This window comes from Merops nubicus, unplaced genomic scaffold, assembly GCF_000691845.1.
Source record: "Merops nubicus isolate BGI_N331 unplaced genomic scaffold, ASM69184v1 scaffold30480, whole genome shotgun sequence".
In the NCBI taxonomy this organism is placed as follows: Eukaryota; Metazoa; Chordata; class Aves; order Coraciiformes; family Meropidae; genus Merops; species Merops nubicus.
Window position 1 is genome coordinate 8,033 of NW_008581692.1, and position 16,627 is coordinate 24,659.

The 16,627-nt window shown below is 39.5% G+C and overlaps 1 protein-coding gene across 1 annotated transcript in view; it reads right to left on the bottom strand.

Annotated features, from left to right (window-relative positions):
• Nucleotides 1-13,269, bottom strand: part of ALG6 (ALG6, alpha-1,3-glucosyltransferase) — a 20,207-nt gene extending 6,938 nt beyond the window's left edge. The window contains 8 exon segments of the mRNA XM_008935225.1: nucleotides 1-111; nucleotides 540-725; nucleotides 1,937-2,001; nucleotides 2,556-2,638; nucleotides 4,892-4,980; nucleotides 6,001-6,090; nucleotides 9,572-9,656; nucleotides 13,167-13,269. The exon segment at nucleotides 1-111 is cut by the window's left edge and continues 16 nt beyond it. Coding sequence (XP_008933473.1) covers nucleotides 1-111; nucleotides 540-725; nucleotides 1,937-2,001; nucleotides 2,556-2,638; nucleotides 4,892-4,980; nucleotides 6,001-6,090; nucleotides 9,572-9,656; nucleotides 13,167-13,248 — 791 coding nt within the window. The 5' untranslated portion in view covers nucleotides 13,249-13,269.
• Between the last annotated feature and the right edge of the window lie 3,358 nt (nucleotides 13,270-16,627).

Below are 16,627 nucleotides of genomic sequence, written 5' to 3' on the forward strand. Positions count from 1 at the left end.
AGGAGTCTTCTGAGTACTTGCATGATTTGTTCCATGTCGGCACAGAACGGGAGCCAGCAGACAGCAAAGGAAACCACCACTGTCCCTGTTATTTTAGTTAGCAACACTAATCTGCAAGCAAGAGAAAAGCTGCCATCAGAAATACAGCTCCTGGTAACAAATGTTAGATCTTAGAGCACAAAGGGGTTTTTTAAAGAGATGCAGAACTGAAGGTAGCAAATCGAAACAAAAAGTGCAGCCAGAAAAAGTTCACAGTCTTCAGCTCAGCAAGAGCTCCATGAGAACCACAGAGTCACTGCTGTCTGATCTGGTTGCCCACTGCAGCCCATATTTAATTTAGCTCATGGACCAAAGAGTGCCAAGAAAGGACAACCTAATGGATTTGATATCTGTTCAGTGGAAATACTGCATGTAGGGCTCAATAAGAAACGTTTATTTTGCAGGAGAGGGCAATATTACAACAAGGTGAACATCTTCCACCAGAAACTGCTTCAGAAACCCACATGACAATAAGAAGAAAATGGTTTAAAATCACTTACCCCTTTCCCTTCAGTCCCTTCTTGAAGCACTTTCCAAGTAAATAGCAAAAAAAGGGCAGAGAATGGTAGAGTTCCATTTGCTTATAATTCAAGGCCAAGCAAAATGCTGCTGAGCCCAAAAGGTCCCAGTCGTAGCACAGACAGAGCACGCCCCACAAGGCAAAGCCAAGGCTCACTGAGTTGTATATGGTTTTTTGTGTCAAGGACAAGACAGCACCTCAGCACCAGAAGTCAGTAACCAACGCCCTGAGGGACAAGCAGAGAACAGCAGGCAAAGTAAGGGTTTTTTTCTAAGTTATTTTAAAAACACCTTGCCACTTGTGACTCCACTGTTCAGGCAGAAATTATTTTACTTCTAAAGTGTCTTTTTTATATTTCCAAGGCTGGATTCAAAGCTTGCACAGGCGAACAGGAGGACAAATGTGTGTGTTAATTATACCTGTAACATATATTCCGTCAACCAAGCTTCTGGTGACAGTGCTCAGTAAGATGCATCAGGGAAAACGTGTTTTTCTTGCCATTTACACAATTAAGGATAAAGTTTTCAAGAGCCTCCTCTCCCAGCTCCCAAAAGATTGATGCAGAATATTCAACTACATCAGCATTTAAACTATATATTATTTAGCTCAAGGACTTGTGGAGTTTTTGTTGTTCTGTTAAACTCACAGTGTGTCCACCTCCATGACCAGCTCCCTTATCTGCTCATACTGCACAAACAAGGACTAAGAGTTACTAACAGCAAAGTTCCTCCCCCATGACTTTGACAACAGGTTGCCTGACTCAGAAGAGCTTGAAAAGACTAAGCTACACTTCATAGTAAACTGCAACAGCGCGTCAGCTTTGGCATTTACTGTTACTTTGATATAAGGACAGAAGCCAATAAGGGACACTTGTATTGTCAGGAGTATCACAATATTTGGGTTTCCTCCTTGTCAATATAAATAGCTGGGACAACACATTCAGGTTATCTATGTTGTTTTCAGACCCAGTGTCCCACTCAAAAATCACAATGAACATTTGATAGCTCATCAACTGCACATCAACAGACTGTCACACCAAAAGGCTCTGATCTTGCAGAGGTCAATCTATTGACTTCTTGGGAGCTGGCCACACACAGTGAAGTTATTCATGGAAGAGCCCCAGGGCTGGAACTGACCACAGGAGACCATGCAGAACTTCTCTCTGCTTCACCACAGGGTCTGCTACACCTGTGTCACCCCTGACATGAGCTTTCCTGAACCTTTTCTTAAAGATCTCAAAGCTGCAGATTCCAAAACATCAACAGACTAGCATTTCACTGTAACTAAGGTTCAAAAGCTTTTTCCATGCATTTTTAAGTGCTAAGGAACAGTGTTCTTTCATAAACAGAAATCCATATCACTGCAGAACAAGGATACTGGAAGTGTCCATGGTCAATAAGAATGAGGCCTGGATAAAGTAGTATGCAGAGAGCACTGGAAACCTGGAAAGAAGGACCAGAAAAAGAGAGAGGAAATTAATTTAGACACTAGACACAAGAATTTTTTTCTCCAATATAAAAATTTGCCCCTCCATGGTGCAGTCTATATGTAGGAACCTTCTCCATGAGCAATCATCTGTCAGCAATATTATGAGGAATAAAAAAAGGATCAAGATTTTCCATACGTAAGAAAATATGGAATGGAGACCAGCCTACCCTCTGCCAACCAGCTCAAAGATCACCCACACCCATCTTAAACCTTGGAACCACTCAAAAAATCCCAAGACTCATTATTCCAAAATATATTGGTTCTACCATAAAGAGTGTGGAAGAAGAAGCAGTTCCTAAATTACCCCAGGTCACAGCACAAATCTGGGTTTTACTACCAAAGTAATATATTCAGAAAGAAACAATTCAGGAGTTCACAGCTACTGAATTTCAGAGCATTATGTTATTGAAATGCTGCTCTATATGTTAATTAACTCTCACACTGTTACATCTCTACCATATTTTCTATTTTTTTTTTTGTTTAATTTACACACACACCAGATACTTGCCTTCTTTTTAGTAGATGTTTCTTTCAAGGAAAAACAATATAAAATAACTGCAGGAATATAAACCAGCAAATCAGCAACAAACACTGAAAAATAAAAATTAACATTACGTTAGAACCCTCCCACACACCTCATTTTAACACTATTCAAGTTGTGGATTTTCATCTGGATTGTGAAGCTCTTACTCTGCTTACACCTTTAACTTCTTGACACTCCACATCTTGGTTGTATTTGGTGTAAAAAAAACTCAGACAGTAACAACTACACAGTGTTGGAGTGAAACTAGCTGCCCACCTTTCAAATGTGGGGTTTGCATCTGTACCCTCACTGGAACTTCACTTTAGTCATTCAATTAAAATGAAATTCAAAAGTTCTGTGACTATAGTTTCAGCTGAACACACTTTTCTGTCAACTTACATTGCATTAGTGTGCTTTGTTATTTTAAAGCTAGCTCAGGTTTGGCACTTACATCAAAGCTAATTTTTTTTCAATCATTTTGGGAGATACAAGGAAAAAAAATATTGGCAAATGAGCATTAAAATATCAGAAGGTCCTTCATTAGCATGAACTGGGCAGTTCCACTTCAAAGGATAAAAAGAAATAGGTCTACAGAATTTGATCTTGTCAATGTTTCTAATGCGATCATTTCTGATGTCCAGAAGCTGCTGCTTCCACGTGTTCAGCTGTTTTGGCTCCTGGCACAGCCTCAGTCACTAAGGGAGCAGACTCCAGTTCCTCACATGCCGAAATGAGAGAAGGCATTCTTAATTCTCCAAAGAAATCAACTATGACCAGATCCAGTCAAGTGGTTTGATGGAACAGAGAGTCTGGAGGCACAACGAAGAAGCTTTAGATTATAAAGGTCTCCAGTGTATCTCTGTGAATTACTGGTGATGTGGATAAATAGACTAGGAGTAGTTATTTGGCTTTGATCATCTGCCTACAGCAAATATACATGAGGAGTGACAAGAAAACAGAACCAGCAGCTTCATCTGCCTAGAATTATGTCAACTCCTGCTCATGCTTGAACCATCAGTTGAATTTTTCTTGAGTGTCATCTTAAGATCCTAAGAAAAATCTCAAATTATTTCCATAAACCAGTTTCAGACAATGTGCAAATATTCCAAGAAGGAAAATGTACTTTGCCTCTCCTCAGTCACGGGCTTTGGAAGAAAATGTTTAAAGATATCAGTCATTCAGAGATGAATTGTTTTGCAGGCTTAAACCACAATTAAATATACCCAAAGCGTTAGCAAAACAAATGCCCTGACACTTAAAATAAAGGTGTAATACCAACAGCTGACATTGACCATTCTGAATTATTTTAATGAAGTCCTCTAATGGCTACTGTTAAGAAGTGTTTATCAGTTCAGCTCAATCCATCAGTGCTTTGTCAAGTGAGTTGATTTCAAAATTAATAAAGACCGTTTCAAGGATAATTAAGTTCTAGTGATTTTTATTTTTTTTTTCCAATTCAATCAATTACAAGTGACCTGACCAAGAGGTTTCTGAAGTAGAGAAAAGCTACTGATGAACAACAAGTTCTGTTGTTGGGATCAGAAAGCATTTTGTGGCAATCTAGTGTTAGGCAAAGAGAGAGAGTTAAAACAGAAGAAAATAGTAACAGGAGAATTTGGCATCTGCCATTGCTTTGGGAGCAAGAGCCCAGTGGTCACACTGCTGTCCTACTGATACAGCTACTGAATTAAGTTATCTGCACATTTTTTTCTGCAGTTGTTTTATCTTTTTCTTTGTTGCAGCAGTTGAAAATAATCACATGGTCAGAAGAGAGACTGCAGGAAAGTGAAATTTAAAATAAAAGTGGCAAAACACATTTTTACTTTTTTATTAACAGAAGTTTCTCTAGAAAGTGGTCATCATTTGACAGAAAAGTGACATCTTTAAAAATACCAAATCTCTCACCTTTTCAGGTAAAGTATACAGCTCATAGTAAAGATCTGTTAAGTCAGTGAATAATTTTACAATAAAACACAAGCTAAGCTGAAAATGAAAAGCATATTTATCAGAAGGGAAGGGAAAACAACAATACTATCTTCAAAATTAAGAAATGGGTCTTAATTTTGCTACAAAGAAAAAAGTTTTAGAGTTTTTACTGAATCAACTGCATTGAAAACTTGTTTGTACATTTTATAATTACCAGCTTCACAAATGAGAAAAGAACACAGGAGTTTGGTTCATGAACGGACCTGCAAAGCCACCCCAGCCAAACAACTGAGAATAAACTGGTGAAGATGGAGAAGCTGCATGATATGAAACATGCTAAATTAGTAAGTGAGGCAAATCTGTACCATCAGCCTAAGGAAATATAATTTTCCTACCTGTTGTACGCATAAATAACTTATGTGGCTGGCTCTCATACCCCCGAGATGTGTGCAGAGCAATCCAATCAGGATTTATTAACTTTGCACTGTAAAACAAAGTACAGACACATCAAAGTGTAGACAGTTCTCATTTCCCTTTACACTCCTTTCAGCAATAAAGATGACACGCACAGGAGCGTATTCCACGAATTAAGATGAATGAGAAGAAATATTTCAAAGAGCAATAGTGATCAGTGAAAGATTCTCCTCACCACTGGCGGAGTTTACGCTGCAGACTTTAGCTGCTATTTCAAAACTAAAAAAAGAACAAAGTCTTTGAAAACAGTAAAAATGGAATACAATATTTATTAGGACAAGATAACCACCTTCAGTCTAGTTCCACTGACTTTTAAAAAAAACAATTGTAAATACCTTTCATACTTAAGTATTAAATATAAACCATTTACAGTTCACATAGATGCCCCACATAACTGCGCCTGTGCACTTTAACCTACATTCTCATTCCAACAGCAGTAAAGCCCCTGTGGAAAAAGTATTCCACTAACAGAATTCTATTTACATGATATCCAGTCATCAGATGTCACTTGGGCTCTCATACACAAGAGCTTTCCCATGCAATGCACCCAATTCCTGCAGCACTTTTCTCTGGGCATCACCCACCCAATGGTGGCTTCTGTAGAAAGCTGAATATCTAACCCTGCAAAAATGTATAGACCTGGCTAAAAGAAAGTAACCCTTCAGTCCCCCATGCAATAATTACAAGACATAAAAGTAGCAGTATTGGTTTTAAGTAATAGGGATACACAAAGTATCTTTTCCTAGCTATAAAGTAGCAACCAATATTTTTATTTCATCAGCTGCCCAAGATTGGTAATTTTTAGCTACTAGTTTTCTCCTTGTGAGAGGAGTGAGGAAAAAAAAAGGGGGGGGGAGGTGAAGGGGAAATAGTGGGGGGGTGGGGGAAAAAATAAAAAATAGAGGGGAAGAGAGAGGGGGAAAAAAAGGGCAAGGGGAAGAGGTGGGCAAATAGAAGGGCAGGGGAAAGTGATGTGACTTTAGTATTTTGTACCATCCATGAAAATAAGTATTTAAAGTAACTAACTTACATGTAAGCACACAGAAAGCTGTGATAGGCAGTAAGAGGTGGATAATCAAGGCCCCAGTACAACAGGTTGTTATCACTTGTGTTGAAGTACCTACAAAAAAAAATTAAAAGGAGATCTACATTTCCAGCTTTGATTCAGCCTGAGGAAAAGGCTGAATATTAAACTAAGTATTTTTCACAACGTATTCCAAATCCAATATAGAGATTAGCAGCTTCTGGATCTGCTTTATTTCATTTAGCACACAAAAAAAAAAAAAAAAAAACCTTCAAACAACAAACAAAACCCCAACATCAGCAAATAAGAATGGCAGGACACTCACTAATGTTTGCAAAGCAGATTAAAAAAGCTGCTAAAACTTACTTACCTGGAGAGGGAAAACCCTTTATGGGAACAGTTTAACAAAAATCCAGAGACTAAGACAAAGCCTGCATAAAGCCAGCTGTACACATCTACTCCAGATGTGTTTATGTGGTAGGCTTTGTAGGTCCTCACCTCCAGCCACAACCCAAACCTACACTGTTCATGAACATCTATTATTCCAGAAAACAGGAGTCAACTTGTCAAAATGGAAATAAAACCAATGCAGTCAAAAGGAAATTTCACAAGAAATGGCATTCACTAGTGATTTTTCCTTATATTAATCCTACATTCCTTTCTTTGCTGGACTTGGACAGAACATTTAATATATGCCAATGATTTCTGAAGAGTTCAACTTTAGCTGCTGCTCTCCTAGATTGCAATATAGCAAGTTGTGAAATACTTCTGCTCAACAGACCTTCATATAAAACTTCTGAAAAATCATCTGTTGGAAGTTCTACTGCTGAAAAGCAACTGAAGAGAAGTGAAAAAGGGCAGCATAAAGATAATCCACAGGTGCTCAAAAAGTAGTACAGATCTGGAAGAAGACTACACCAAAACAACTGCCAATAGTCAATTCTGTCAGCATGAACACAAGAGTCAGGGGGTTAAAACATTCCTTGGAAGGCAACACCAAGTTCTCAGAGTAACACGTCCTGAATAACCAACACAAGGCTGTGAACCTCAGCTGGGTATGTCAGGCACAACCAACCACCTGACCTAGATCTGCCTCAAAACTCAGGTGGAGCACGTGAGAGAAAGGAAAAGGATGTTCCCATGTGTTATGCCATTGTGTCAGTATTTCTATGGAAGGCTGGCAGCAGTTAAAATTAAATTGCCTCTTCCAAATGAGAAAAAACAGGTTTTATCAAAGGAAAACAGAAGTTACAAAAATAAGGCATCAGTCCCTTCACATCTCACGCTGAAACAGACTGACTAGTCTACTGGAGCTGGCAAGGAGCAAGCTCTTGGCTTTTCCAATTTCTCTCTTCAAGTGCAGCCAATTTTTGACATTTATTATAGTAAATGATATTTCTTGAATTCTTTATGACCTGCCTGAAGTATCTTATGAACTGATGATAAATCATATTTCTTTGAGTTGCATCTCTGCTTCTTATCCTGCGATTCAAGATCACTTCTGCCAAGGCAGTTCAGTTTCTCCATGCAGATTCTAACAGTCTGCAACTTGGTAATAAACTTTCCATTTTGGTACCACTACTTTTAATTTTTACTTTCCATAAACTCACAGTTTCAACAGAAAAAAAAAATGATCCCTATACCCAGTAATATTTAGCAAAAAAAGCCTTCACAGTGTTGTAGTATAATAAGAATGTTCTTAAAGGAACCTTTAAAAAACAGTACCAAGCTCTAAAGAATAATATAAACCAAAAAGGAATATTTACATTCTGACCTCTGGCTCAGAGAAATCTCACACAAGGAAACTAAGTATAAACCACACCATAGTTTACTGCAGGGTTGTTTTTTTTTCTAATAAAGCTTTGGTTTGGATGAAAGAAAATAAGGATGAAACCTGCAGCTGTATCACTTCTACTTGCCTGTTTAACAGTAAACGTGGCAATTAAGTCTCTGAAAAGATCAAGAGACCTTACAGGACTACATCCTCAGGAGAGCTGCTCTCTGTATTGACCTAGACACCTACAGAGGAACATGTGCTTGCTGCATAGGCAGCTTTTCTAAATGCTAAACAAGTAATAGCACGAGAAGTGATCAGAATTTCAACTCAGATTTGAACACTATTTTTACCTACCAGAGTATAACATCTTTTGCAACTGTGTATTTCTATAACACAGGAGAGGAAGGGCAGCTTAGTTTCCTCAAACAAGCCCCTGCATGTCAACCAAGTGGTTCTTTTCCAGATGCTCAAGACTGAATACATCTTTGTTGCACTAGAAATTCAATTCCCAAAGCAGACCAAATCCAAGAAAACCTTATCTTATAAATAAAATTAAGAGCAAATACAGCAAGACTGAGACGCCCAACTGGCAGCCCCTGGGCTAAACCCAGCCTGCAATATTTTCACCTGGCCCCTGGGAATGCCTGGAATTGATGACTGCTATAACTCTTAAGTACCTATAGTTCTGTGTAGCAGAGTGGATTAGAGCTGCCAATTCTATTCTTATGTCAGCTCTCCATTATTCCAGCTCTGGCACAACAAGCAGTTTGGATATCTCCACAAAATGTAGAATAGAAATGATAATGTAGATACAACAGGATGATCTGAGTGTAGAGTCCTCTGCACAGTTCCACACAGTACCATACTTTCAAAAATATTTGCAGAAATACAATTTAATTAATATTCTGTCGTATCAGTCTGTTCCCCAACAGATAGCTGAGGAAAAAAATGACAGCAGACAAACAGAAGGCTACTATCCCTGTTGGAAGACGACCTGGAGATCCAATGTATTCCCATTGGTGTTGTACCATATATATGGACTAATTTCATGCAAGCTCCCAGGAATATTAGGAATAATGTAAAAATAAACAAACCATTTGGAATCATCTTCCTACTCTTTGAAGTGTTCTGCACAAATTAAGTTCACTAGCCTTACATCTAGATTCCAGGTACGTGCATAATAAAATCTACACGAGGAACGTGGGTGTGAACAACAAACTCAGAGGTATAAAAAGCCCCCAGTGCCTCCAGCAGAAGAGTTCAAGCCTCTGCATGGGCTGGTGTGCCCCTGCCTTTTAGCTTTGGGGAGATGAGCAGAGTTCACTGTGGTTTTGACAGTGATGATAGTCATGAAAGTTTTTGTGCATTAGAGAAGTGGAACTCAGGAAGCTGAACTGATTTTTCTTCTAGATCAGGAGAACAAATTCTTTATGATCCGTTATATAAGTCTTCTAAAACTAACAAAAAAAAAAAAGCTTCTTGACCTTTCCAATTCAAAACAAAGCTGGAGCTTCACAACAGAGAGACCTACCACTCAGAACGTTTTGTTATACAAGCTCACAGCTAGCAAGTCAAAGTCCAAATTCTAGCCTTTTTGGGTTTTTTTTTGTGACGAAAATTGTATCTCAGTCTAAGAACAGGGTGATATTATACCACCACCAAAGGGTTTTTAGAATAGTTCAGAGAACAATAGATGCTGTTGCAGAGATCTTAAACTGAAAGGTAAATTAAGGTGAGATATAATCCAAAGTTTCATTGCATCTACCCCTTTGCAACGTGAGCTACAACAGCTCTACGTACCACTGCCTGATGGGTAGGTTGTAAGTAACTTCTTGCCAGTGTCTCTGAGCTTCATAGTCTCCATACATGGGTGGTTTTCCTGCACCTAAAAAGAGATGACAGAGTATTTAGGAATTTATTCAGTTTATGCAGATTGCTTTTCCTCCAGATATGTATTTGCATATTAATGTATGACTAATTTTATTCTGCATTTCTCTGTGATATCTGAGAACAAAACAGAGACCTCATCTGCTATGCAGTCTAACAAGGAGGAAAAAAAAATTATGTGTTCTTTTGGCTTTCTGGATATTTCTGTGATAAGCATTTATCAAGATACTGCACTGTGAAGAATTGCTTCCTCATCTGACAAAAAAAAAAAAAATCACTTCCAAGTATAGATGAAAAATGTGTCACTTTCTCTGAAATAAGAAAATGTCCATAATGGACATCTTACACCGACTGTGTGAACTGCTGTGCTGCCTTAGTATATAATCACTGACAAAATTCTCACTTGTGTTTCAGCCACAGTGTGGTACCTTGCTGTTAAAAGTAACAGCCTGCCTGATTTTTAAATTTACTTCAAACTAGGACCTGCTGCAAGTCCCCCAGTCCTCTCCTTTATCTCTGCTCCCTGCTTGGCCACATTGACAAGAACACTGCATCCCTCCCTTTCTCCGTGGTTCTTAATGAAGAGTTAAGATGAACTACGTGCTCAATCAGACCTTTCATGACACAGATAAGGCTTAGAGAAATTTTTTTTCTTGTAATCTACAAAGATTTCTAAATAATAACTGCTCCATTTTGGTTTACAGGAATTCTCTTGCACATGCTTTTTCAGCTGAGCGATTGTCATGTAGCAGTTCTGAAAAGTGAATTATGTTAAGGACACTTTTCACTCACATACACAAGCCTTGCAGGGAACTAAGACTTCTTTCTTTTCTTCTCCCCAAGGAAAAAAAGCTTTATCAATGCAAATACTTCAGATGTCTACTGCTAAACAGTTCCCTCTGATAATGGCAGTATGTTAAGCATCTTTATCACAGTTTATTTACTTCTATTAACTTGTGCTTATTGAGAACAGAAACTGCACTGATAGTCCTTCCAGGAAAATACTGACACTAGCCAGACAAACATGCAAGAGTTTCTTTAAAATATAGGAAAGCCGTCTATATTTTTTTCCCCATGATCTATGTTTGTGGGAGTCAAAGGCTCAGATATGTACTATTTATTCCTGGGTAGCACAGAGATCAGATTATCTGCACTAACTTATTCCTGGGTAACAGACAGAGCAGATTATCTCCACTATATGACACATTCAACTAGAGGTTTCCCAAATAAGTGGGGTCACTGAAGAATAGTTTTATCAGTGTCTGTTCTGTAGCTACAATTCTAGTGGAGCAAAGAACCTGAGATACAATTACTGAACTTAAAAAACAGGTGTTACACACACTTTAAAATTCAGATATGTGCATTTGATGTGTTTGTGTATGTACAGAGATATATATGTATATATAAACACACACACTCCATCTCTCTCTCAAAAAAAAAAAAAAAGTAATTGGCTTCAGAATGATCAAAAGAGATCTTAACCCAAAGGTTTGGTTACTAAAAGCCAAATACAGAGGTTGATCACACACCAGTTATGTACAGATATATATATATATACACATAAACACACACACTCCATCTCTTTCTCTCAAAAAAAAAAAAATTAATTGGCTTCAGAATGATCAAAGAGATCTTAACCCAAAGGTTTGGTTACTAAAAGCCAAATACAGAGGTTGATCACACACCAGTTTGGCAATGTGTATTTAGCTTCCACCTACAGCTACATCACGTACACAGCTAAAGAGAGCTCAGAACTGATGACAATGGAGTATTTAATTTTAAAAGGGTCCCAAATACTTTAACTGTAGAGTGGTCTTACTCAGCTTTAATGTTACCAGGAAATAGAGGTTTTTAAAAGCCTGAAGCAGCCTCTCAGCATGGGTATTCAGCTTCGACTCATTTAGCTGGAGTTTGGCAATGCATTAAAAAAAATATGCCTTAATCTATGAAGCTAAGTTTTTCCTCAATAATTCTCCAAGAGCAAATCTAAGGTTATAATAAACAGTAACCTCAGCAAACTAGGTAGCAATTATCTGCTTTTTCACCATTGTGGCTCTAATTCCAGAGGCAGAGCCAAAAGCATGCTAGGCTAGCACCAGCTGGATGGGAATGATACAGGGATCAGTAAATGCAGGCAGAATTGACCCCCTTGGTTCTGGCCAGTGTACTTATGCATTTGAGAGCTCTTTCTAACATCCTCATTTGGTATTTTTCAGCCAGCCAATGCATTATGTTGAGCACATGCTTTAATAATTTGCTGGATAGGATCTAACTCAGCTTCTCCTATCCCAAAAGAAGTTGTATGATCATTGTGTAGGAAAAGAGATTTTTTTTTTAAGTGTTATTTTAGTTTGGGCATTATTTTAAGATTCTTTTGGAATCTTGATCGGTTTGAAATTAAAACCACGTTAAAAAAATCTAGTTAGAAATGTAATTGTAAATATTGCAGTGCAGTAGGAATCTCATATTGTGTGGCAAATGACAGTGTTTGTTTTCTGCCTACAGATGGGTAGCAAAGAGTCTGCTACCTACAGAACAGATCTCTCATCATGGCATTTGCAGAAAGCAAACTCCTAATAAAACAAGAAGCTATATGCATGCAACTTATCTTCAAGCAAATTCCTTCAAGTCAATGAAACTCAGAAGTTAGCAGTTTGAAATCACTCGAATACTCCTGAACAGATCCAACAGCTCAGGGGATGAGGCTCACAATTGCCTCAGCATAAAACTAGGGTTGAATGTGACTGAACTTGTCATTCTTTTAGCTGATAGGAGTTGAAAGTAACAGCTTAAACAAAAAAAAACTGCAGAAAGCAAGTTTTGTGCAAGCTTATGCCAAGTGTAGGCATGGCACTGAGAGCTTTAGGCAAGAAATCTGCTAGTTCTTTGCAAGCGCTGAGATGGGGAGGAGAAAAACTCATCTATCAGAAGAATATAGCTCCAGCTCATGCCAACATGTAAACAATCTTAAGGAAGCACAGCTACAAGGCAGAATATAATTGCTCACTCCAGGTCCCCTTTACACTGTATCTTCTTTACACTTTATCATCTTTATCACCAATACAGTTTTAGCTAAATATAAAGTAAGGCTAGATCTGTTATAGAACTTAAGGGACAAGATTAAACAAATGTACAATTGCACTGCAGTAATATTCAGCAGTTGTTGAAACAATAGCATAGGGGTGAACAGCCAGCTGTACTCTGGCTCCTCCTAGAACACTGCTGAGCGTTGTTGTCCCCCCCAAAAAAAAAAACAACCAATGTGGTTGGGGTTTTTTTCAGTATTTTCTTCCAAGCCGCTGGGATATTCATCATGGCACGCTTCAGAAAAATAAGAAAGAGGTGTTACATGAACCTTAGGGAAACAGAAAGGCACTAAAATACAACAACACTTGACATAACACATTGCCTCCTATTTAGCAATTTACATGTGAGTTTATTTGAATTTATCACAAGCTCCATAAATCACCTTCATGTGGTTGTTTTACAGACCATGAACATGTGTTACCTGAGTAAGAACCAAGAGATACAGCCCAGCGTACAGTGAGTGCCAGTAAAACAGTAATTGTCATTAAGCTCCACTTCTCCATAGCTGGTTTTAACAAGCCAAAAGGTACCTGAAAAAAAAAACAAAACACAGAACACCACAAACATTGCTACAATACTATCTGTGGTCTTCTTCCTTAGGTGTTTAAAGGCACTACAGGTAGTCCCAGTCCTCTCCCCAGTCCTCTGTGGCTGCCTTGCCTCTGGAAGCACAGCCCAACCAGGAGACTTCCCTACTGGGGAATTTCTAACCAGGAAGTCAAACGCTGCCTAGAAGCAATTTCTCCCCTAGAAGCCGAAAAGGCATCTGACCAAATAAGTAACAACAGCAGCAAGAAGAAGGGTAAAATATTTCAAACTGCTTAAAAGAATTCAGATACCAGATCAATACTATGCTGCACATACAGCTACATAACTTAAATGTCATCTTAATAAGCTCCACACAATTTGTTATGCAAATACGTAGCACGATTTCCCTTTCAGTGACAAGGGAACAGACCATTAGAAAGGACTGCAGTAGTAGTCAAAATACTCATGCCAACCATGTATGTTAATTAGCTCACAAATTAATATTTGCCATTGAGCAAGAAAAGCCTCTTCAGTGAAGCCTACAAAAATTCCTAGATTAATAACTCACTGAAAAAAGAAAATTATCAAGCATACAGCTTTAAAAAGTGAGTAAACATCCCATCATTAAGTTAACACCACTTATTTTCTCAATTAAGAACACCACGGCCAAATTATGCAAGATGCAGATGTGGTAGAGGCTCCTCTGTTGGTTTAAACATATCCAAAAATGATTGAAATGGTAACTATCTACTGGCAGGTCTTACCCTGGACCAGGTACTGTCTTCTCCTGGACCAGGTACTGTCTTGTCCTGCAGCCATTACAGAAGCACAGAGCCCATCACAAACTCTCCAGCATGTGTCCTAACTGATCCCACAGGAATGCAGTCAGGAGCCAGTGCACAACCAAAAAATTAAATGCTTACCACCGACCTAGAAATGCAAACATCTAGCATGAAAAATCCCTGGTCTGGATCTTCCTTCTCCTCGATACTCAAAAAGGAGCTTGAAATTCTACCTCTCCCTCACCCCAGAGGTTACACAGGATTAAGCCTACCAGAATCATAGAATCCTTTAGGTTGGAAGGGACCTCCAAGATCATCAAGTCCAACCATTGAGCCATTAGGGCTCTGAAGTCCTCTGCTAGAACAGATCAGAATCTGTCAGGGTTGGAAGGGACCACAAGGATCCCCCAGTTCCAACCCCTCTGCCATGAGCAGGGACATCGATACTCCTTTAAAAAGGAGCTTGAAATTCTACTTCTCCCTCGCCCCAGAGGTTACACAGGATTAAGCCTACCAGCATCATAGAATCATAGAATCCTTTAGGTTGGAAGGGACCTCCAAGATCATCAAGTCCAACCATTGAGCCATTAGGGCTCTGAAGTCCTCTGCTAGCACAGATCAGAATCTGTCAGGGTTGGAAGGGAGCACAAGGATCCCCCAGTTCCAACCCCTCTGCCATGAGCAGGGACACCTCCCACTAGATCAGGCTGCCCAGAGCCTCATCCAGCCTGGCCTTAAAGACCCCCAGGGATGGGGCCTCAACCACCTCCCTGGGCAACCCATTCCAGGGTCTCACCACTCTCATGGTGAAGAACTTCTTCCTCATGTCCAGCCTGAATCTGCCCACTGCCAGCTTTGCCCCATTCCCCCTAGTCCTGTCGTTACTCGATATCCTAAAAAGTCCCTCCCCATCAGGCTCAGACCTTCTCCATCCTTCTACCCAGAGAGGCAGGAGGACTGATCTCCCACCAGCCTTGCTTCACTAAGGATGCAGTAACAGTAGAAACATTGCTAGATCTGTCAAATTAAAGGCCACACTCAAACTCAGAAATCAAGAAATGGGAAAATAATGATGTTCACCCATGCAAAAACACACCAACTACAGAAAATGTAAAATATGATGCAGAGAATCAAAAATATTTTAGTCTGAGTTAGAAAAAAAAATCAAAGAAGAAACTACTCCAGTCTAGTGAGAGACAGCAGTAAATCCAAAGGGTGTATTTCTGCCAAATCAGCAGCAGCACCTTCCCCTCCACAGCCAGCAGGAGATACATTACAGGAGTGTGGATGAACACAACTGCCAAGGACTCCTCCTTGCAGGAGAGGCACGATCCAATTCAGGTGAGTTTAACACACACAAAAAAAAATCCCACAAAAACATCCAGCAGTGCAGCAGTGCCCAGCTGCTGCTTTAGTAACAGATGAGTGACACCTAAGACAGGTTTAGGTTATTCTGCTAACACTAAGTCTGTATTTATTTACTATTCATAGAAACGTATGACCCAACAGCACCACTGAGGAAAAAAAGTTACTTTAACAACAGAAATCCCTGACAGCAGAAGATCCCCATCTATAGGTAGAAAAGTGAACACTGATATTTGCATGCTTCCCATGCTACACCTGAGCCCAAACCACAGCATAGACACACTTAGGTGAATAAAAGATACTGAGATCAACTCTGTAGGTCATGTTACCCTAAGTCAACTCTTGTGTCTCCTAAACCTGGGTCAAATAAGACCAGGGTTCTGTATGACTTCTAAAATCAAGTGTCACATGCCTGGCATTTCCCCTCTATAAAACACTCACATCTGCCCTTCCTTTCTAGCACCAGCTGGAGCAACTATTAATTAATTGTACCTTCATAATTCCTATGCAATTCCAGACTCACTCACAGACAGAATCCCCCATGCCTGTTCCTCTCATTTACTTCTGCCATTCATTGTTTGGAGTATGTAAATTTCTGGGGTAGCTTCTCTCTTCCCAGAAAGCAATTATTAAAATATTCTTTCCTACTTCTTTTAAATATTTATTAATTATCCCATACCTCCCAAAACAAAAGCCATGCTTCTATTAGATTCTGAAGCACAGATCTCTAGTTCTGCTACGCCATGGGTAACAAAGATAAACCAAAAAGACTTTTCAGGAGATGATAAAGCTGGTTTGTCCAGCCTCAAACGTTTTACCTCTGGATGAGCAACACTAAAGGGTCTCTCAGTTGAGATGCCTCCTAGAAGCGCAAAGTGAAACTCACAGCTCCAAAAATCCTTCACGCTGCCTGCTGTGAAGATTCAGATAAATAGCACCGATACGAGCCCCCCACTGCTTGCCAGAGGGGAACCTGGGGAGCTCGGTCACAAACACACGACCCCATGAAGATACAAGGCGTTGTAGCAACAGAGATGTCAGCACTCGGCCCCACAGCACCCTCCTCTCCTCAAAAATACGCAAGCTAAACTCAGCCTTTCACCTGGGGACGCAACACCTGCTCTCTAAGCCCCCCGGTCCTCCACTCCTTGCCAGAAAACGCCTTTATTCCTCTTAATTTCCTCGCTCTGTCCCCGCAGCCCCCAGA